The 23,688-nt window shown below is 43.5% G+C and overlaps 1 protein-coding gene across 17 annotated transcripts in view; it reads left to right on the plus strand.

The window, feature by feature from the left end:
- The window catches only part of CACNA1C (calcium voltage-gated channel subunit alpha1 C), a 724,164-nt gene that overhangs the window by 634,165 nt on the left and 66,311 nt on the right, over positions 1–23,688 (plus strand). For 7 of the 17 annotated variants that reach the window (XM_034781034.1, XM_034780951.1, XM_034780978.1 and 4 more), the window contains 2 exons: positions 11,610–11,693; positions 12,258–12,341. The exons of 1 other annotated variant lie outside the window; for it this stretch is intronic. In XM_034781034.1, the coding sequence (XP_034636925.1) occupies positions 11,610–11,693; positions 12,258–12,341 (168 nt within the window). The remainder of the gene's footprint in view (positions 1–11,609; positions 11,694–12,257; positions 12,342–23,688) is intronic. 9 more of the 17 variants (XM_034780998.1, XM_034781099.1, XM_034781044.1 and 6 more) reach the window with 2 other exon arrangements.

The raw sequence follows: 23,688 nt of genomic DNA on the forward strand, positions 1-23,688 counted from the left end.
TAAATCATCCCAGCCAGGGCTTTGTCAAGCCGGGCCTTAAAAACCTCCAAGGAAGGAGACTCCACCACCTCCCTAGGTAACGCATTCCAGTGTTTCACCACCCTCCTAGTGAAATAGTTTTTCCTAATATCCAACCTGGACCTCCCCCACTGCAACTTGAGACCATTGCTCCTTGTTCTGTCATCTGCCACCACTGAGAACAGCCGAGCTCCATCCTCTTTGGAACCCCCCTTCAGGTAGTTGAAGGCTGCTATCAAATCCCCCCTCATTCTTCTCTTCTGGAGACTAAACAATCCCAGTTCTCTCAGCCTCTCCTCATAAGTCATGTGCTCCAGACCCCTAATCATTTTTGTTGCCCTCCGCTGGACTCTTTCCAATTTTTCCACATCCTTCTTGTAGTGTGGGGCCCAAAACTGGACACAGTATTCCAGATGAGGCCTCACCAATGTCGAATAAAGGGGAACGATCACGTTCCTCGATCTGCTGGCAGTGCCCCTACTTATACAGCCCAAAATGCCGTTAGCCTTCTTGGCAACAAGAGCACACTGTTGACTCATATCCAGCTTCTCGTCCACTGTGACCCCTAAGTCCTTTTCTGCAGAACTGCTACCTAGCCATTCGGTCCCTAGTCTGTAACAGTGCATGGGATTCTTCCGTCCTAAGTGCAGGACTCTGCACTTGTCCTTGTTGAACCTCATCAGGTTTTTTTCGGCCCAATCCTCTAATTTGTCTAGGTCCCTCTGTATCCGATCCCTACCCTCTAGTGTATCTACCACGCCTCCTACTTTAGTGTCATCTGCAAACTTGCTGAGAGTGCAGTCCACACCATCCTCCAGATCATTAATAAAGATATTAAACAAAACCGGCCCCAGGACCGACCCTTGGGGCACTCCGCTTGAAACCGGCTGCCAACTAGACATGGAGCCATTGATCACTACCCGTTGAGCCCGACGATCTAGCCAGCTTTCTATCCACCTTACAGTCCATTCATCCAGCCCATACTTGTTTAACTTGGCGGCAAGAATACTGTGGGAGACTGTATCAAAAGCTTTGCTAAAGTCAAGGAATAACACATCCACTGCTTTCCCCTCATCCACAGAGCCAGTTATCTCCTCATAGAAGGCGATTAGGTTAGTCAGGCACGACTTCCCCTTCGTGAATCCATGCTGACTGTTCCTGATCACTTTCCTCTCCCCTAAATGTTTCATAATTGATTCCTTGAGGACCTGCTCCATGATTTTTCCAGGGACAGAGGTGAGGCTGACTGGCCTGTAGTTCCCCAGATCCTCCTTCTTCCCTTTTTTAAAGATGGGCACTACATTAGCCTTTTTCCAGTCATCTGGGACCTCCCCCGATCGCCATGAGTTTTCAAAAATAATGGCTAATGGCTCTGCAATCTCACCCGCCAACTCCTTTAGCACCCTCGGATGCAGTGCATCCGGCCCCATGGACTTGTGCACGTCCAGTTTTTCTAAATAGTTCTGAACCACTTCTTTCTCCACAGAGGGTTGGTCACCTTCTCCCCATGCTGTACTGCCCAGTGCAGCAATCTGGGAGCTGACCTTGTGCGTGAAGACAGAGGCAAAAAAATCATTGAGTACATTAGCTTTTTCCACATCCTCGGTCACTAGGTAGCCTCCCTCATTCAGTAAGGGGCCCACACTTTCCTTGATTTTCTTCTTGTTGCTAACATACCTGAAGAAACCCTTCTTGTTACTCTTAACATCTCTTGCTAACTGCAACTCCAAGTGTGATTTGGCCTTCCTGATTTCACTCCTGCACGCCTGAGCAATATTTTTATACTCCTCCCTGGTCATTTGTCCAATCTTCCACTTCTTGTAAGCTTCTTTTTTTGCGTTTAAGATCAGCAAGGATTTCACTGTTTAGCCAAGCTGGTCGCCTGCCATATTTACTATTCTTTCTACACATCGGGATGGTTTGTTCCTGCAACCTCAATAAGGATTCTTTAAAATACAGCCAGCTCTCCTGGACCCCTTTGCCCTTCATGTTATTCTCCCAGGGGATCCTGCCCATCTGTTCCCTGAGGGAGTCAAAGTCTGCTTTTCCTTTAGATTTCAATGAGTTTTCAGTGATGTTATGTTACTGTAACTGAGATAATTGGATCCATTGGCTTCCATGTTCATCTGAAGACAAAATTTGGCCCCAGTGGTCACCCTGATGTTACACCAATTGTGAAAATTGGCTGTTGGGCCAGGTATTCATTAAAAGCAAGGATGACTGTATGATCTGCAAACCATAAATCCCATTTGTTGTTGAACCTACTCTACCAGTTGTGGGACACTGATCATTAGGAATTTAAAGGAGAGGAAAGCAGGCAATATAGTTAAACTTCACAGATATAGGAGGCAGCTACCCCAGACAAATAAATTGTGCAATGTGAAAAGTATTCATCGGATAAATGAATAGAGGGAACTGGATTGATAACAGGACACAAAGCTTTACACAAATTTCTAGGTCACTGGTTCCAGTTGAGCCCTGGTCAGCAGAGATCAAAATTCTTCACTCTGAATGCTAGTCGACGTCCTGTATGAAATGAGCTAGTTTCCTAGTGGTTGGGGTCCACGTCACATAAAAAAGCAGCACAATTGATCTCTTTATTGGCAATCCCAGTGGAGAGGCCAAGAACTGCATGAACATGGAGAATGAACTCCCCTTTGCCCTTAGAAGTGTTCCCCATTTTGTCATGGTGGAAACACTTTGGTGAGAGATGCGGAGGATGCTTGCACTGCCACTGCCTGTGTGCTTATAGGATAGAGGACATCCTCCTTCTGGGATTGACAATCCAACACCATTCAACAACACAAAATTTATCCTGTACTCTTTATTATGAATTATATGTAACTGTTCTAATTTTCTCCAGCAAGGGCTGTGCAGTGTGATTAGCCAACCTCCTGGAGGACTGATAGGAAATCTGGTAGGCAAAGATAAATACTAAGATGCTGAATAGGAGCTTCATTAAGGAGGGACCTTTTCCTTCACAGTAAACGTACCCAGGGAATTTGCATATTTCTGCAACATTGTGACAGATTTATTTCCAGTCTGGCACTTGAGGGTTTTAATGTCATTATGAGTGATCAAAAATAATGATATGACTACACAATGCAGCGGTGTAGGAAGCACAGTATTAGCTATTACTCTTTATTAATATAGAAAATTATTAACGCTGTGTTAAAAGCACAGTGGGATGGTGCACTGGGGTCTCATTCACAATGGTGCCTGCAGCAACAGCAGTGGCACTGAAAGGGAACAATATCAGGGAAAAGTTACTTGTTCTCACCAATAGAAGGGAAATCCCAAACCTCTGTCACTTCAGACAGGCTCATACAAAATGGTCAAAAGTTCTCACAGGTTCTCTTCATTTAAAAACAATGCCAAATAACAGGGTACAGCAAGGCCCCATCTACACAGTACTTTCTATCCTGTTAGGAAATGATATGTCAGAGGCAGTGTTGCCTAGGAATAAGGCACTGGACTGTGGCCAAGAAACCTGATTTCTATCCCCCACTCTGCCACTGGCCGGATTGGCCACGTCACTTTATTGCTCTATGCTTTTCAGTTTCCCCAAGCGTAAAATGGGCATAGTGATGCTGACCCTCCTTTATAATACACTTTGAGATTGATGCATAAGAACGAGTATTGGTGATGGTGTTATTCTATAGATGGAAAAACTGTACTCTGTGAAATCAGGGCCGTTTTGAAAAAAAAACAGAGAGAAAACTACAGTAAACCAAACAGTCTAAAAACATATGATGCATATCTCTCAGGACTGTCACTTGAGTGTAGTTGTTCCAGTGGGTCACCATACCTCTGTACCAGCCATGCCAGACAAGACGTCCAGCTCCATCTCATGGCACCTACATGAACAGAGTCTGTATCCCCTCCTAAGACATCTCTCACTGATTCTGGATGCTTTCCAGTCTGTTACCACTTTCTGGCTCATCCTCCACCAAAATAAGGATAAAAGATTCTTCATTTCCAGAGATGTGCAGGCAGAAGCCTCCACTCACAAATCCAGCATTGCATCTCACTTGTTATGGTATTTAAAGAACATGGGATCTCTTTCAGAAAGAGGGAAGTGAAACTGATTTTTTTTTAAAGCAAAGCATTTGCTCCTATTCTCATGTAGAAGCGGCTATGGAAAGCTGGACTACGACAGTCCTGGAAGCATCAGTGATAAAGGTCAATGATTGGTAGCTGTGTCCTTACATGTTGCTAGCAATATCTCGGCTCATAGTTGTTTTTTGCAGGGGTCAGCTTCTTTCCTTCTTCTGTGCTGTTGTCTTGGTGCATTCTCTCTCATACTTAATCATGACAGAACTTGTTCATTGTAGCCCTTGGGGAGTCCGCCAATGTAGAAACCCGTAGTTTCTCCCTAATGTGACATGATAGCAAATTGCACATGGTTATCAATATACAGAATGTGAAATGTTCAGGCATAGTTAGCCGTCACAGCCATTTTTCAGTCTTTCCATCAAGTCAGTGTTCTGACTGGAGTGTAGCGTTTCCTGTGGGTTATATCCTGCTACCATGACCATGGCATGGGGTATTCATGATAATGTTATTCTTGGAAAGAGCCCATGGCTCTTTACAGAGCTTCACTGGATCAAAAGGGTTCCACCTGGATGAAGATCAAGAAGGCTGATTTCATTGTTCCAGGGGACCAGCAATGGAGATAGGGGAGCATTCAATTCCTGTTCCTTGTGTTCATGTTTTTATGTCAGGGAGGCCTGAAACATCGGTGCGTGCAGGCTCCTGCCACTCCTTACCTTCCTTTCCCACAAAACTAAGAAGAATCCAAGCCAACAGCAACAACAGTTTCCCAGGAGGATTTCATCTAGTTACAATCATTGTTCAGAGTCATTATTCTCCATCCCTTCCCACTGTGCAGACCTGAGAGATATTCCTGCTACCACTAGGAGGCGCTTTCGCTGCTGGGTGCCATCGCCAGAGATACAGGGCATTGCCTTTGCCGTGCTTCTAACCTGATCTAGGGCCCAGGCACCCTGAGGTCACACATTGAATTTCAGACCTCACACATGGCTGAGTGCTTATATACCAGAGTGACAGCTACCTAGAAAAATGAAGAAACTAAAGATATGAGTTACCAACTGCACTATCATCCAGGTGGGAAAGGACCTATTCGATTATTTGCAAGCGAAAATAGTGCTGGGTGAGATGAACCGTAGTGTAAGATCTGGAAATGGAAGCCCTTTAGCCACAAAACGGATACAATACAGACTGCTGCAGGGCAGCCATCCTCAACATTGCCCTTACACCTGACCTGGAGAGACCATCTCTAAGGAAAAAGAGTAGTTCAGATTCTGTAAGTATTTTCTTCCTTTTAAGACTGCCAGCCAGGAGGCCAGTTAGTGCCAATTGGGGTGAAGACTTTCCATGTGTGTGTATGAGAGAGAGATGGGGACTCTTGTCCACTGGGAACAAAACAGAGACCAGTAACCTATTTTAGCTACTGCACCTTGTCAAACAGTAATCAGAGGATAATAATTTTTGGTCACTGATAATCTGAGCCAGATTCAGCCAGAGACCTAGAAATGAACGTATCTGTGTTCTATTACCAGTCACAGAGCCATCCAGTCCCTGCAACATCTTTGATTCTGACATGGTAGAGACAATATGTCTGGGCGGTCCATTAAATCCCAGGGGAAAACCACCCATCTGCTTTCGGTAGCTTCTTACTGCGAGAAATATGAGAGCTCATGAATCAGAAGTGAGACTGAAGAGTAAAATAAAGATATCCAGATTCTTAAAAATGAGTCTTGCCCTAAAAGGATGGGGCTGCTTTCTTGTTAAATAAGCAAAGAGCAGCAGCATGTTCCTTTAAAAACACTTGGATTTTTAGAACTGACTCAGAAGTTGAAGAACTTGTCTCCTTTGACTGTTTATAGCTTTGTTGAAGTACAGGATTTGTGTGGTTCCCTGCAGCAATGACTCATTACGACAAGCAGTAGGTGAATTGCGATGACTTTGTCTCTCAAAATTAATCCATCAATGAGTGAGAGCTGATAGTATGCAAATAGGTGCTGTTTTCTTACAGTCTGTCATGATCTGCAAGCAGCTGCATCCTCCAGTTTATTTCTTCTCTACTAGGCACTGCTAATTTCCATGATTGCTGTTATGGCTAAATGGCATCTTAACATAATTTGCATTATCTCCATTTGATGTCAGTTGTTATTGTAGCTTTGTAATATTCTGCAGAATACATGTGATTCTCTCAGCCATGCCGGTGAGACTGTGCGCCAAGATTCAAATGACAGAATATATGTGATTTAGTTTAAATGTCTTCATAAAGAGATGCCCCCTTGCCTTGCCACTTTCCAGTGTGGACGCTTTCAGTAAAAGCCTGGAGGTGAACCCCACAACTCAAAGTGGCCTGCAAGAGTTTCAAAAATGCATTCCCGTGTTGAACATGAAGGTACTACGCTACTACCAGATTGTGGCAGCTCAGCTACCTTTGCAGATCATCAGCAAAGTCTGAGTTGATGGCCATTCCAATCAAACAGAATTTTTGCTCTCCTAAGAAATCACATTCCTTATCAGGAAGTCATCCGTGAACCAGCCCCTTTCCCTCCCTCCCATAAACTCCCTCTTCCAACACACACCTGGCTTAAGACTAATGTTTCTTTCCATTGTCTAGACTTGCAGATTTATTTCAGGTACTCTGAGACCAGATCATCCTGTCAATATTCTTTCCTGTTAGTTCCCCCATCTTCTCTCTCTCTCTCTCTCTCTCTCTCTCTCTCTCGCTCTCTCTTTCCTCCTTCCTTTCTGTAGCTTTCCCATTTTTCTGCAGTACTGTAGCAGCTTCTTCCATTGGGGACCATCTGACCTACATTCAGATCCCACCCAATAGAAACACTGAGGCTTTGCTGCACCCTTTATCTACATATGTTTTACAGAGGGAGAGACTAGTTAATTTTTGCAAACCTTGTAGTAAGAAAACATTGAGCAGCTGTGGCTAAGCAAAGACATATCTGCACATCAATTAGCACAGAGGTGACCCTGGAATTTCGACTGGGTTGTGTACTCCTAACCCAGCTGGGATCACTAATCAGCACCCCACCCCCTTTTCCCCTTAGGAATTCTGTGCATGGGGTAGCCTGGTTTGGGCTAGAACTGTCCCCCACAGTTCTGATTTTGAGTCCCAAGTGGCTATGAGCTCAGACCTTCAGACAGCCTCTAGTGGGCAATTTCTCTGCTGTTAACAAGGCTTCCCAGCTACTGTATTTAGGAGTATTTTCACAGGATGTAAAAGCCATGGTCTCCAGCGATCACAGTGGCTCCATTAGTGTTGAAACAAACCACAGTATCTTGTTAGCTGAACTCAGCAGCCAAGAAACCTAAAGATGATTGGCATATTCATTCTGAAGTGATACCGTGTCTGCTCCCCTGCACAAATGAGATTCCACTCCAGTCAGTCACTGCATATGTATGATCAGCTTTTCATTAATTAATTGATCCTGGGATGATTTGCTAACAGTTCCTTTTTGGGGGGAGTGCAGAGAGGGGCAGAAAATGTGTGTGTTTTACTGTAATGATGGGTACTTCATGCTCATGAGTAACCAACCTGGCCTCCCTCCACACAAGCTCCATAGATATCATGTACTCCAAAAAATTCCCACAAGGGGGTGACTGCAATTCCTCTGTAAATCCCAGGAGAGTTCAGCACAGTGATATGTAACTCTATAGCTGAAGTAGGGTGAGCATCTCCCTTTAAGGGTAAATTATGGTATTGCACTCTAAATTCCTTTATTGCAAAAATAAACAGTGCCTTCAGCTCACTTCCCCCTCCTTCCCTGGGGGGAAAAAATCAAAACTTTCTGGTGGGAAAAATAGTTTGGAACTGCTACCTCTTTATTTGACTGAAAGCTCCTTCCTCAGTCAGCTTGTCTTTCATCAACCACCGTGATTCTCTCCAATGAGGAATCTGGCTTTGAGAGGTACTTTGAGGTCATAACAAGCAAATCCCAAAGGGGTCTAATTCACTCTCAATATGTGCTTGTAGCTCTTGACAAGATTACAAGCTATAATCCAAAACCAAGCAATCACATGGGCAGTTTTCAGATGATGTCTCTAAGAAGGATTGGCTTTTAAGGAAGGATTTAATTAATTTCCACACACACAAAGTATTCCTTGCACCTTATTTGAAGAATATAAGCAGCAGCGCTCTATGATTTCTTTAGACTGTGTGACTATGAATAATATCTTCTTGATTCAAGCCCCTCTTTTTGCTATAGAGGGGGGTTGGGAGAGGAGGAGGGAAATGATTTTAAAATCATATTTTTGAATTCAGTTCTTAAAAAATGAACTGTTGGGTGTGGGGATGAATGAAACTGGAAGAGTAGCAGTAGTTCCTCTTTATCAAACAACCCAGATGTGTGAGGAAAAGAGGAGTTATTTGAGTGTACCTCACACATGGACAACAGTGGGTCATTACAGGGTGTGCCTCCTATGGAGACTAAGGTGACAAGACCATGACTCACGACTTTCAGAATGAGCCAATGGCTGACTGGGATCAGCAGAGCTGCCATTTGAGGGATGCCATGGTTCAAAACATGGGCCTATTTTCTGTCATCAGTAATTCCAGTGTAAACCCACAGTAACTCCATGGAAGTAAATGAAGTGACTCCAGATTTATTTTGGTGTAACTGACACCAGAATCAGGCCTATTAAATTCTGATGAAAAAGGAACCTCTGCTCTGAGGGCCAGATTTTGCCCTGGGATCTAGATACACAGCTCCCTTTGGGCCACATACTGCTTGGTTATGTCAGCACAATGCAGTTGACTTCAGTGATGTAACTGAGAGAATTGAATCCATTGGCTTCCATGTTCATCTGAAGACAAAATTTGGCCCCAGTGGACACCCTGATGTTACAGCAATTATGAAAATTGGCTGTTGGGCTGGGAGTCTGGGTATTCATTAAAACCTGGTTAGGCCCAAACTATGATCTGCTGTAAAGTTGGTATAATCTGATGGCGGCATCTCCCGTGCTTGCTAAAGAGCTGTTTAAACCATACAAAGTATCCATGGATTTAAAAGTAAACAGCTACCATTTTGGTGGGCACAGCCCAAACAATCAAACAGGTATGAACTTCACCCTTGTTGCTGCATAAAAGCAAACTCAGAGTTCCTATTTCAAGAGCTGTTCGGAATCCCACTGACATCGTTCTTGAGGCTGGTAGATGAACACAGAGAAGGAAATGGAAGGTAGACATGTTACTGAGTCTGATCCTGCAGATCTTCAGTATGTGAGCTGTGCCACTACCTCAGTGGGACTGTACTCATGAAGAAAGGCTGTAGGATCGGGCCCATTGTCTTCTGCTTTATTCTCTTGATTCTTCAGGTGCCCTCAGGGCTGAGGTCATGTCAGGTCACACAGGCACCTTCTTGCAGCTCTGTGTGATCTGTATGTGTTCTTTATTTGTTCAAAATGTGAGTGCCTTTACAGTTTAATCTGCCATTCTCTCCCTCCCCTTCCCCTTGGTGAAGTCTAATTACACTTTTATTCCAGGTCCATCTGGTTGCTAGAAATGCTGGAGATCACCCCTGTGCTCATGCTAATGTTTGCTGTGTATTTTCTAGGCTGGATGCTGAATAATAATATTCCCTAAATTTGCTTTTGCTCCTGTTTCCTCTCCCCAAGTAGCAGACTGTGTAATATGGGATATGAAGTGGGAAATTTACACTCACTGGGCAGATTTTTTTTAAGAGTTCAGGTTTTGAACAAACCTATTTCATGTTTGCACACGAAAACGCTCGCTGTGTTTTTCAGAATGAGGTTTCTTTTCTTGTTTCTCTTTTCAAAGTCCATTCTAACAATTCCCCTCACAGCAACTGTCTGGTGTGTGCTCAGTCAGAAAGTGGGTTTTGCATACTTGTTTGTTCTGCCCAAGGCATGGCCCATAAATGTGAGAGTTCTCTAGTCCGGAAGAGTCCATCTGGGCTGCCTTCCAGGGTTCAGAAGGGAACTCCTAGCCAGTGTCTGACCCAGATATTAGTTGTGCCCATAACAATCTCAGATTCCCAAGCCTGGCTTTTGCAGTGCTAGCAGTGGGATTATTTGTTCTCCCCTCTTTTCTTTCGGCAGTGCTGCCTGGGAACTCAGGCTCACACTTTACCCATGACGTGACTTTCCAGCACTAAGAATAGCAAGCGTAGTGCAACTTAGGTTCAATATCACTGGAAACAAGACACAGCTGGGAATCAGGGAAGTCAGATTAGTCCATCCTTCCACAACCAAAATACATAATAGGAGTTCCTATTTGTTTGTTCCTAAAATTGAAGAAAAGGGGGATTATGTAGGAAAGGGGAGCTCTTGGCGAAGATATTTTGCAAATCTTGACGAATTCTCTTGAGAGTAACTGTAAATCTTTGGTCAAGAGATTGATTTGAAAAAGAGACAGACAACCAGAAGCTCAGCAGCCAGACTGAATAAGGCCTTTCTGAAAAGGATGCTGGATCCTAGCTCCCCTTACTGCTCAGGATTATTGGGGTGGATGGTAGGCAGTGGAGGCTGGTGCCACCTCACGGTTGGTAGGCAAATTGGACACATAAAGTTGCCCTCAGCATCAATTCACAGAGTGGGTAAAATATCTTAATGTATTTGACTTAAAGCAGCCAGAGCTGAGGACCCTCCACTGGGGTGTGGGGAGGCAATAGGCAGGATCTCATAAAGAGCCTGGAGAATAACACTAACATAAGAACATAAGAGCGGCCATACTGGGTCAGACCAATGGTCCATCTAGCCCAGTATCCTGTCTTCCGACAGTGGCCAATGCCAGGTGCTTCAGAGGGAATGAACAGAACAGGTAACCATCAAGTGATCCATCCTCTATCACCTATTCCCAGCTTCGGGCAAACAGACGTTCGGGACACTTAAGAGCATGATTTTGCATCTCTCTTGCTAAGAGCACCAGTCTGCCTCGATGCCTTGAAGAGAAGATCTAAGGCACAATCAGTAGAAACTGTTGGTGCCTTGCAAATCCACAAAGGGTGTTTGGGCAAAGAACCAAACATGATAAGCAATGAGTTGTAAAAGCTCCTTCTAACCCATCTCCTGATTTTATCAGGCCCCTCTTCCTCTTTTCTTAAGAGACACCTGGTCTTTCATAGCCCCAGCACAGTCCATTACAGCCTGAATGTGGATCCAGTGGCCGTTTCTCATTTGCAGCATGGGAGTGAATACTGGAGAGAACCAAGGGTCACCATTCCTTTACCCCTCCCCCCAAAATTACATAACTCAGGAAAACCAGCATAGTGGAAGGTATTAGGTTACTTAGAGAAAGGTGGCTCTGACACCTGAAGGACTCAGTCCTGCAACCCCTACTCACAGAGCAGTCCTTACTCAAGCAGGGAGTCCAACTGGCTGCAATGGTTACGTTGGCTGGAGAAAGGACAGCTCACATAAGGGATGCAAGAACTGGTCTTTGGTCTCGAAACCAGTGCGCAGATTTAAGGGCAAAACTGCTTGAGGTATCAAGGCAATAATTCTAATGGTAATTTTGAACTGTTTTTGTCTGTCTAACATTCCTTTTTAATCCCCATCCTGCCTGCCCCTTCCTTATGTAGGGTTACTTTAGTGATCCTTGGAATGTTTTTGACTTCCTCATCGTAATTGGCAGCATTATAGACGTCATTCTCAGTGAAACTAATGTGAGTATTACTCTACCCTCCCCAGGATACCACCACCACCTCCTCCTCCTCCTCCTCCTCTGTTTCCTTCACTCTCTCTTTTTTCTGGTTTTTTTCCCCCCTCTAGTCATGCTTTTATTGAACTTGCCGTCGTCCTTCTCCTTCTCCCAGGGAAAAAAAAAGGAGGGGGAACCGCCTCCTTCTTTTTCACTTGTCATAGCACGCCCCTGGCTGTGACTGGTGAAAGCGCACAGAGTTTGGGGTGTGTGTGCTTTTTTTCCCTCCAAAGAGTAGACATGCTTGAGTGTAACTTTCTAACTAACCAGGCTTTTGTTGATACCCTCCATCATGTGAAACTTTACAGAGGTTTGAGCAGCCAGTACTATAAAGTGGTAAGAGACTATTTAATATGCCCACGTAACCTCTTTCTTTTCTTATTTTTTTCTCTTCTCTCCCTCTTTCATGCTTTTTTTGTTTTTGTTTTATTTTTGTTTTAATATTTTTTACTTTTTTTACTTTCTTTCTTTCTCTCTCTCTCTCTTTCTCTCTCTCTCTCTCTTTCCTCGGCTTCTCTGCAACATGCAGCACTATTTCTGTGATGCATGGAATACATTTGACGCCTTGATTGTTGTGGGTAGCATTGTTGATATAGCAATCACCGAGGTGAACGTAAGTAGCTGGCGTCTGTCCATGATCGTGCCTGCTCTAACATTCATTTGTCTTTCCCGGTTTTCTTTTCGTTTCTTTTTTTCCCTCCCCCCCTTTTTAAAGATTGTTTTTTGTTGTTTTGAAAATTTGTTTTATTTTTTGTTTTCTTTTGTTTTTACTTTTGGAACGACTTAGAGAACTTTTTGACTGTTGCATCATTTTATTTCCCTCATAATCAGCCTGGCATGAGTAAAACTGTATAGCAGGAAAATCAATGGGAAATGTGGAGTGTAAGTGAGAGTGAGATTTGTGCCATGGGAAGTTGCTGGAGTAGTCCCAGCCCAGGACTTTCCATGGCATTGTGATACTTTCCACTCCACAGAGATCTAAAGGCAACTCTTTCGAGGTGGAACTGTGGGAACCAAACTTAGAATCTTTTGTGTGGATGCCCCTTGGTTTTCCTCCAAAAAAATCCCAGCACCCCAGTAGCCACAGAGAAACCTGTCCCTACTTTTCCATTTTCATTTGAGATCAAGTAAAGTGGGTTAAAAAAAATCTATTATTTTACAGGGTAGTTTCCCTCCATGCCTTGGTTCCCCCACCACTCCAAAAAAATCCATAGAAAATGTACATGGTCATGTCTCATTCGATTTCCCACTGGACACATTTACACATCACAAAATCCACCAGCACAATTGGCACTAATTGGCACCACTTCTGGTTATCTCAGCAGGCAGGCCAAGGATTGAATGGCCCCTGGAGACTGAAATGAGTAGCATTAGGTTTATAAAGAATATATTTTACTAGCAAACTTTATAGTTTTTTTGATGGGACAGGATAGAACTATAGAATTAGTAGATGAAGGAAAGATAGGAGGTATAGTACATTATATTTAGATTTGAGGTAAGCATTTGATACTTTAGGCCAGCTCTTACTGAAATCAATGCAAAACTCCCATAGACATCAGTGGGACAAGAATCCCAATAAATCATATTTGGAAACTTAAATCAAAATGACTTGGACATGAGCACAATCATGGGGATTGAAATCTGGCTAAAAGACCATAAAAATAGCCTGGTCTATCAAGTTGGGAGGAGGGCTCTCAGGGTACCACAGGTTTACCCTTATTTAATGTCTTCATCAATGATCTGGAATTAATGAAATGTGCAAATACACTAAATGAGAGTGAGTTAAAAAAACAGGACAGAAATATAATACAAAGGGACTTAAAAAGTATAGAAACATGGACAAAAAAATAACAATGAAATTCAGTTTAGAGAAACCTGAGAAGTAGAAATACTGCAAAAAGGTGTTACTGGATAGCAAATTGGACATGAATTTGCATTGTGACATGGCAGCAGAAAAGGCCAATGCAGTTTTGGGTTGTATATGTACAGTAGAGGTATCATATCATGCAGCAGAGAAGTAATAGTGCCCTGCTGTAACTTTACCTGGGATGCTGCATTAGGTTTTGGGCACCCCACTACTAGAAAGATATTGACAAATCATAGAATCATAGAATATCAGGGTTGGAAGGGACCTCAGGAGGTCATCTAGTCCAACCCCCTGCTCAAAGCAGGACCAATTCCCAACTAAATCATCCCAGCCAGGGCTTTGTCAATTCTGACCTTAAAAACCTCTAAAGAAGGAGATTCCACCACCTCCCTAGGTAACTCATTCCAGTGTTTCACACCCTCCTGGTGAAAAAGTTTTTCCTAATATCCAACCTAAACCTACCCAACTGCAACTTGAGACCATTACTCCTTGTTCTGTCATCAGGTACCACTGAGCACAGTCTAGATCCATCCTCTTTGGAACCCCCTTTCAGGTAGTTGAAAGCAGCTATCAAATCCCCCCCTCATTCTTCTCTTCTGCAGACTAAACAATCCCAGTTCCCTCAGCCTCTCCTCATAAGTCACGTGTTCCAGCCCCCTAATCATTTTTGTTGCCCTCCGCTGGACTCTTTCCAATTTTTCCACATCCTTCTTGTAGTGTGGGGCCCAAAACTGGACACAGTACTCCAGATAAAGCCTCACCAATGTCGAATAGAGGGGAATGATCACGTCCCTCGATCTGCTGACAATGCCCCTACTTATACAACCCAAAATGCCGTTAGCCTTCTTAGCAACAAGGGCACACTGTTGACTCATATCCAGCTTCTCATCCACTGTAACCCCTAGGTCCTTTTCTGCAGAACTGCATCCTAGCCATTCGGTCCCTAGTCTGTAACAGTGCATGGGATTCTTCCATCCTAAGTGCAGGACTCTGCACTTGTCCTTGTTGAACCTCATCAGGTTTCTTTTGGCCCAATCTTCTAATTTGTCTAGGTCCCTCTGTATCCTATCCCTACCCTCCAGCGTATCTACCACTCCTCCCAGTTTAGTGTCATCTGCAAACTTGCTGAGAGTGCAGTCCACGCCATCTCCAGATCATTAATGAAGATATTGAACAACACCGGCCCCAGACCGACCCCTGGGGCACTCCACTTGAAACTGGCTGTCAACTAGACATGGAGCCATTGATCACTACCCGTTGAGCCCGACGATCTAGCCAGCTTTCTATCCACCTTATAGTCCATTCATCCAACCCATACTTCTTTAACTTGCTGGCAAGAATACTGTGGGAGACTGTATCAAAAGCTTTGCTAAAGTCAAGGAATAACACATCCACTGCTTTCCATCATCCACAGAGTCAGTTATCGCCTCATAGAAGGCAATTAGGTTAGTCAGGCATGACTTGCCCCTGGTGAATCCATGCTGACTGTTCCTGACCACTTTCTTCTCCTCTAAGTTCTTCAGAATTGATTTTTTGAAGACCTGCTCCATGATTTTTCCAGGGACTGAGGTGAGGCTGACCGGCCTGTAGTTCCCTGGATCCTCCTCCTTCCCTTTTTTAAAGATGGGCACTACATTAGCCTTTTACCAGTCATCCGGGACCTCCCCGGATCGCCATGAGTTTTCAAAGATAATGGCCAATGGCTCTGCAATCACATCCGCCAACTCTTTTAGCACCCTCAGAAGCAGCGCATCCGGCCCCATGGACTTGTGCTCGTCCAGTTTTTCTAAATAGTCCCGAACCACTTCTTTCTCCACAGAGGGCTGGTCACCTTCTCCCCATACTGTACTGCCCAGTGCAGCAGTCTGGGAGCTCACCTTGTTCGTGAAGCCAGTGGCAAAAAAATCATTGAGTACATTAGCTTTTTCCACATCCTTTGTTACTAGGTTGCCTCCCTCATTCAGTAAGGGGCCCACACTTTCCTTGATTTTCTTCTTGTTGCTAACATACCTGAAGAAACCCTTCTTGTTACTCTTAACATCTCCTGCTAGCTGCAACTCCAAGTGTGATTTGGCCTTCCTGATTTCACTTCTGCATGCCTGAGCAATATTTTTATACTCCTCCCTGGTCATTTGTCCAATCTTGCACTTCTTTTTTGCGTTTAAGGTCAGCAAGGATTTCACTGTTAAGCCAAGCTGGTCGCCTGCCATATTTACTGTTCTTTCTACACATTGGGATGGTTTTTTCCTGCAACCTCAATAAGGATTCTTTAAAATACAGTCAGCTCTCCTGGACTCCTTTCCCCCTCATGTTATTCTCCCAGGGGATCCTGCCCATCAGTTCCCCTGGGAGTTCAAAGAATGGCAGTTAAAATGATTTTGGGAGTGGGGAGATGGATTTGTCTGCAGAAAACTGAAGAGTTCTCCATATATATTGCTTGTCAAAGAGACAACTAAGGACTTGTCTACATGGTGTACCCCAGTGTGGAGCATGCTAACTGGCCTGCGTGGCCGCTGCTGGTGAGCACTAGAAGTTCCCTAGTGCTCGTTAATGTAGTCCTTTTTCAAACATTAGGGAACTTCTAGTGCACACCAGTAGGGGCCATACAGTTCAGTTGGTGTGCGATATACTGGTGCGCATTATAATTTGGCCCCCAGGTAGTTTGGACTAAGGCACCATGTAGATAAGCCCTAAGAGAGCAGCCAGGAAATAGTCTACAAACTCTGAAAGATGGAGAGGCATCATATATCATAGGCATGGGAAACGGGCCAAAGGGCCATTCCTCCCTGCACACACTTTTTTCATGATGGCTGCCCCTGCACCATAGGCCAAATGTGAATGAGTGGCATTGCAACCTGGTGCATGGGGTTGCAGTGCCATTCAGATTTGACCCGTTTTGGTTGCTTGGCTCTCCCACTTTTAAAACCTTCTAATGCCCATCATGTAGGACGATGAAAGGGGAATAATAGCTATAAGTAATGAAGTGGGAATTATGCTAAATATCAGGGGAACGTTCCTGACTGAGAGATTAATCTATGGAATAATCTTCCAAGTAAAATGATGGAAGTCCATTCATTAGGAACATTTAAAGCCTGAAAATATACTATAGGGAACAACCCTGCACTGTCGAGGAGATGGACTCAGTTATCAAATGTATCTTTTCAGTGTAATTCCCATGATTTCTTCCCACGTAGGAGAAGGTTTGAGGCACATTGTAGGGAAGCTCATGCTATTGCTACTCATGCTGTACCTGTTCTGTGGATAAACAGAGGTCTTCAGGGCTGTCAATATGATATGCTTCATTACCATGGAATCTGTACATGAAAAAAGGGAGGAATACACCAAACATAGCCCCCTCTCTTTTTCATCCCTGTCTGAATTCAAAAGCATTTGTTTTCAGGCTAGCTCCTAAATCTGTCAGCTTTGTATTTCAAAATACATAGAAAGTATGATAAATGGCATGCCTCTGTAAGACCACATCTGTCCAAATAAACAATTGTCTTTCTCAGCTGAGAAGGCAGCCAGGGGCAGCCCTATTCCCTGAATAGAAAGTACCAATGGCACTTAGTGATGGTCCCTGTGTCCCCTCTAAAGAGTTCCCTCCTACTATACAGTTCCCACAGATTTCTGCACATGTCTTTTTGTTACCTGGCATGTTTAAATTTTCTCTCTTTATCTAGGCAAGTCCTTTGCTCTAAGTTCCTAACATTTGTTACTAAAAAAAATTAATCATTGTTGCACAATCTTTTGATGCACTGATAAATGAGCAGCAGCTAAGGATGGAGTTTGTTTTGAAGTGTTTGAAATCCCTTTGCACTTATAACACTATTGAATAAGAGAATGTGTTGTATGTTGGTGTGTCCTGTCAGATTCCCTTCCTGCTAGCAGCACTTGGTATACTACAGCTTTAGCAGATGGGCTTTGGAAATAGCAGCCCACATCAAATGGACAGTTGTCATCTTCCCAAGAAGTGTGATGTAGTTTATCGATGCACCCCTCCCGTTCTATTAAGGAGCTTGTTGCTTGCTCACTGTTTGTGGGTCTGAACAAACCTGCCTTTTTTGTCTGCATACTGTCTTGTCTTGTTCCAATAGACTTGGAGTCTGAAAAAGCGAGAAAACACACACACGTGCTCCACTAGATGAAGAGCTTTAGACCCCTCAGGATCAGTTAAGATTAACAATTGACCAAGCTTAGTTTGAGATAGAGTCTCAGAAGGTGCTGGTAGCATTCCGTGTAATCATTTCTTGAAGGTGAACCTACCTGGCTCGGCTTACTTTGTCATGAGAAATTGTAGATGTGTGGATATGTATGAAGATTCCATGAATTCTACCAGAGATCTTCCCATGCAGATCAGATTTACCTGGGAAGCACTTACGCACTACAGCAATAGGTGCTATGGAAAACCCTAAGATAGATCAATAGGTGCCTCGGTTTGTGTGTAGCTTTATACCCACATCTGTGTGTGCAATACAGCATGCACTGGGTTTCCCCTTGACAAGTTTTTTAGAAAAATTCCCAGATCAAAAACTTCATTAGGATGTGGGGGGCAGGAGCTTTTGTAAGTGTATTCCTTTGGTTGTAGTATATGTTCCTGAATGTGTTTGGATAGAGATCTGTAAGGCTACAGATCTAAGTCAGAGTGTGCATCTCTTTAGATCTGAATTAGTGTGTATGCATGTATGTATTTGTGTGCACAGGTAACCCATTGGTGAGGGTGTGTTACAAGTCTCCCTCAGTGCCAGTCCTTACAGGATATTAGTTGGTACAGCCCCCCAGCTAGAGGGGCTTAGCTTTTTCTCTCAAGATGTAGCAGCTCATGCTTTTAGCTCTCGAGGTCCCCAGTTCAATCCCAGATGTGTCGGCCAAGAGGGAGGTTGTCACATGCACACATATGCATGGTTGTTGATGGAGTTGTGTGTACCTTGGAGTAGGTGTGGGTGTTTTGTGTATGTCTGAGTATATGAACACAGTATCTGAGTGTATGTGTATATCTTAATCTGCATATCTGTTGGAGTGCGTGTGGGTGGCTGGCTGCAAATATCTGAGAGCATATGTACGTAGGCATGTTTATCTGCATGCTTTTGGGTGACTGTACACATGCATGTATATCTCAGTGTGTGTGCATGTTTGTTAGCATGCCTCTGTGTTCAGCATTGTAATTAGAAGGTGTGCAGATGGGTCAGATCCTGAGGTTCTCCTCAGTTTTTCTCAGTCCTTACACAGGCAACCCCCCAATGAAGCCATCTCAGTGACACTGAAGAGAATTCACCACTAGTGCACATTGCACCAAGCTAAGGCCTACTTCTGAGTTGAGTTTTAGAATGCATGTCAGTAACTACTCTCTCAGCTGTACCTTTCAGAGATACCGTGATAGGTCTCACTCCACTCACTGTGCACCACAGTTAGTTGCATATGAGAAAACTTCAGGTGGTGACACAATTTCTGCCAGATTCACTTTTAAATTGGCTTATTTTCAAGCCTATTATGTAACTACATTTTCAAAACTTTGCCTCTCAATTTTAACAAATATTGCACAGCTAAATTCTCTCCCGCAAAATGCTTTAAAAAATGTAACCCTAAACATTTGATTATTTCAGTTGCCTTTTGTGGCTGAGTATATATTTTTTGCCACTCCTAAGAAGCAGCTAAACTTATTTATTTATTTACTGTTTTACCTTTAATTCTGGTATTAAAAAAATTAATTCCAAAGCAGAAGCCAGGTCTGCTAAATTTCAAACATCAGTGAACGCTAAGATCTAGCTCCTGAGAATAAAATTCATGATGTTCTAATGGCTGGGGCTAGAAGTCAGGACTTGTGGATTTTATTCCCTGCTCTGGCTTACTGTGTGACCTTGGATTTAACGGCCCTATGCCTCAGTTTCCCAATCTGTAAAATAGAGATAGCAATATTTACCTAACTTACAGGAGCATTGTCCTGTGAGTTACCTTTTACAAAGCATCTTGCAGTCTCAGAAGAAAAGCATTATGGAAGTAAAAATGTTTAATATTGATAATAATAATAAGGTCATGAATCTCTGCACTATAGGAAAGGAAATGTTACAGGAGTTGAACAGAACAGAAGCCAGGGCGTTTGGAATACTTTGTCCAAGAAGCAGTCACAGGGACAGATTTAGATGTCCTTACTTTCCAGATCGGCAGATACAGTACAGTATTCATTGCTCTTTGTTCTTACTGGAGCTTCCTGACAACCTGCTAGCCCCTTCCCTGGGTGAAAGAAGTTTCTCGTAACTTTTTACTGTGTGGTATTGGAGAGGGAAATCAAGTTTGATTTGTGCACTGTGTTACTGTGCCCAGAGTGATGGAAAAAGACAGCCAGGCCTGAGTCACTGAGAAAGCTGCTCACATAATGTCCTCCCCCTCAGATTTTAGTCAGAGAAAGCAGCTGACACATCTTTGGTCCTTAGGGTCCTTCTACCTTTGTTCTATTCCCCTTCAGTGTCAGACAGCTTTCTGTTGCAGCTGAATCTTCATTTGCTGCAGAAGCCAGTCTCGCAGGAGGACATGCTTATCTGCCTGGGCTCCTCTGGCAGAGCTGCTGCCCTTAGCCAACGAGACTTTGTTCAATTCTTTGAACACACTGGGCAGTTTGTACATATACATGTATGGGAATTGCATTGGCATGCACAGATTTGAGTATATCCATTTATCATGCACAGGCGTGGGTATCTGTGACCATTATGATGTTTGGCTGTGCCTGCGTACCTTGAAAGAGTGGAGGGTGGATAGATTTATATTTATTTATATCCAGCCACAAGTCTTTGTGTCTGTGTTCCTGTCAGTGATCTAGGCCATGTTGGAATGTCTGGTTGTCCCCATGTATGTCAAAGTGACATGGTGTCTGAGGGTGCGTGGTTGTGACTGGGCAAGAATGTCTGCGTTTATATCCACCTGCCTGTGCCCATCAGTGACCATGAAAACATTAGCATGTATGAGTGTGTCTCTGTATGCTGAAGCATACACAAAGGAAGTAGTACAGAATGGGAGCTACAGAATATTAAGCAGCAGCGAGACTAATAGCCAGAAGATCATGGTATAAAGAGCTCAGCAAGCCACCCTCTGAAATGTCCTGGGTATGAGATAAGATGATGAGGGGTGTAAGCGATTTGAGGGCTTGTGTGAATAAAAAGGAAAGTCTCCACATGTAGATTGCCCTCCCTTTGTAGAAGTCCAGTTTTGCCAAAGAGTGAGCAGTCTGTTGAGTCCTAGAGCGGATGGAAATGTTTTCTAACTGGGAGGTGCAGAGAAGGAGAGAATAGTGAAGTATGATTTCACTTGCTAACCCGTTCTGCAGTGATAGAGCTGGTGGCCCCTGGACCAAAGAGCTCTGGAAAATGACATCTCATAAGGAAGTATAGCGAAAGCCAGCCAACTACATGCCTTCCACAGGCAAACTTCAGCCAGATCCAACACACACCACCTCTAGTGACACAAACACTGTTTCTCTGCCTGATATTTAGGAAGGCTGAATTTATTTAGATCTTGATACAGGTCTGAAAAGTAGGTGATGTTATAGAGGAGTCTGTAGGGGTTCACCAGAGGGGTATGGCTTTGTTGATTTCTGGCTTTAAAGAATTTATGAGATCAGGTACAGTACGGACAGAGACACCCAAGCATTCAGAATCTAGGGTTATCTGGAAACCTGTGTAGTGATTTCTTCTTTAGTCCCTTGGTTGTGAGTAAAAGAGCCTCCCTTTAGAATCATCCTGCTTTTGACTCCAATAGATTTCATATGATTGTCATGAACGTCTGCTCCCGTTCTCTGGAATATTTATGGAACAGCACATACTCGAGTCTCCCTCTTACCTTCTCTCCTGCACCCTCTCTATTTACCCTGCCCCTTCCTGTCCCTCTTGCTCCCCTCCACTTCGTCTCCAGCCAGACCAAACCTCACACGATTATTTTCACCCCCAATCAAGAGTCTGAAGGCAGAGAACCAGTGGCTCAAATCCTGCAGTCCTTACTCAGGCAAAACTCCCACTGGGCACTTTATCTGAGTAAGAATTGCAGCATTGGGCCCTATCCGACTAAATTCTGTATAAGCCGCACCCCTGCAATGGGAGCAAGGATTGGTGGAAGGACGGCACACATCTAGCCTGCACTTCAGTTGGGACTTGCATCCATCTCTGTCGCTGCGTCTGTCCATCTGTCTCTCTCTTTCTGTAGCTGTGCCTGGCTGGTTCTCTCAGCTTCCAAGCCCTTTGCTCTCAGATTTTGGCCATCAGGCAACATTGGAAACAAATCTTCGTAATTCTGAGCAGTTGCTCAAAGTGTCTCAAGGACGGGTGGTATTTAAATATCACTCAACCTTCCAAATGCCATTTGGAGAGCAGAGTCTTCCAAAATACGTAGCAAAGGGCTGTTGAAGCACAGCAGCTTCTTTTGACATCCTGTATCGACACCCTTCTTGTTTCCATCCTAAAAGTTGTACATAGTTTGATACATACGTATATGTGTGTGTGTGTATACGTGCGTCTATAGAACTCGTTTTATTTTTGTAAAGCTGCTGATAAAACCGATGACGGGAGGGTTGGTTTGTTTAGAATTTTTAAAAATCATTCATGGTGGTTTTATTTCTGTAATTGTAAAAGGTTCACACACCACGGTGGCCCCACCTTCATTATAAAAATACCCATGTTGAAACCATGGTGCACTCTTCTCTTTGTGGACAGCAGAAAAAACCCCAAACCATGTTATAACCCTGTTTTAACTTCGCCATCGACCACTGTTAAAACATGAGTTTGTAACACATTTTTCTGCCCACAAAATCTAGAAGCAAGTTCTAAGATTGCGTGACCATACCCATGTGTGAGTGGGGTTGTTTTTGTAATGTAGATGGGGCCTTTTTTTGTTTTTGTCTTAACAAATATTTGTATTCAGATTTTCCAGACTGCATCATACAACTTGCCCATTCCAGAGGAGTGCTCACACTTACAGTCTTTATGGAATGTGGGCTGTCAGAAAAGAACATGTTTTTTGCAGAAGTGGAGGCAGTGAATACCAATGACTCCTGCTCTCCTCCCCCTCAGCCCCCCACATCTACCTAGGCACTTGAGCCATTGCCAACATCTAATGCTAATAGCAATTTACCACAACAACAGAAAACCATGTGATGCCTGGGGGCGGGGGTAAATGCATTAAAAAAGCATGTATTCCCCAGTTTTATGGAAAATGATGAAATATGTGATTTCCACAGAACTGCATGTTTGGACTCAGTCATTGTTCAAGATCCAGGACACATTTTATTGCAGGAGAGATTTAAAAGCAGGATAAAAATACATTGGCCGCTCGTTCTGGGCATGTTAAATCAATTATAATCTGAGAAACAGACAATACAGTACCTGTGACAAATTTTCCATATAACCGTATGATGTTAACCCAGTGAAGTGATAGGGAAGAAGGATGGTGTTATAAAGTCATCTATAGATTCAGGGACCCAACACACAGGTTTTCTTATCTGGCATCCTTCTAAATCAGTGATACTCAGACCGAGACTCGCAAGTCGCAAGTGGCTCTTTAATGTACCTCCTGCAGCTCTTTGCAGCACGATATTAAAACGCTGTGATTTAATTATTACCCAATCTAAATGATTAACTAGTCACGATGCTTTTACAATGTTATTAACCAATTGTAGTTGATAAAATAATAATACTTGGTCAGTCATTTTGCTGTGAGAATGAGAGAGAGAGTAAATGAAACAATGAATTCACACTACTGTGAGTCTTTTGAGTAATGTTGGTCACTAATTTTGCTTCTGAACCACTGAGGTCTGAGTATCCCTGTTCTAAATGAAAACATTTAGGACACTCATTAAAATGGTGAGACAGTGGCAGATTGACAGGTCAATACATTACAGATTTGTATCCTTCACCCCAGAGCATTCTCCAGAGCACCACATTTTCACAAAATCATGTTGCCACAGCACAGATTTTGTGACCCAACAGTACACCATCATTCCAGGTCCCTTGGAGCCTTATGCAACTCCCATTGAAATTCATGGAAACATTCACAATGACTTCAGCAGGTATTGGATTGACTGATGGCCAATTCCTGCACTCCTTATTCAGTCAAA

This window comes from Trachemys scripta, chromosome 1, assembly GCF_013100865.1.
Source record: "Trachemys scripta elegans isolate TJP31775 chromosome 1, CAS_Tse_1.0, whole genome shotgun sequence".
Classification (NCBI taxonomy): domain Eukaryota; kingdom Metazoa; phylum Chordata; order Testudines; family Emydidae; genus Trachemys; species Trachemys scripta.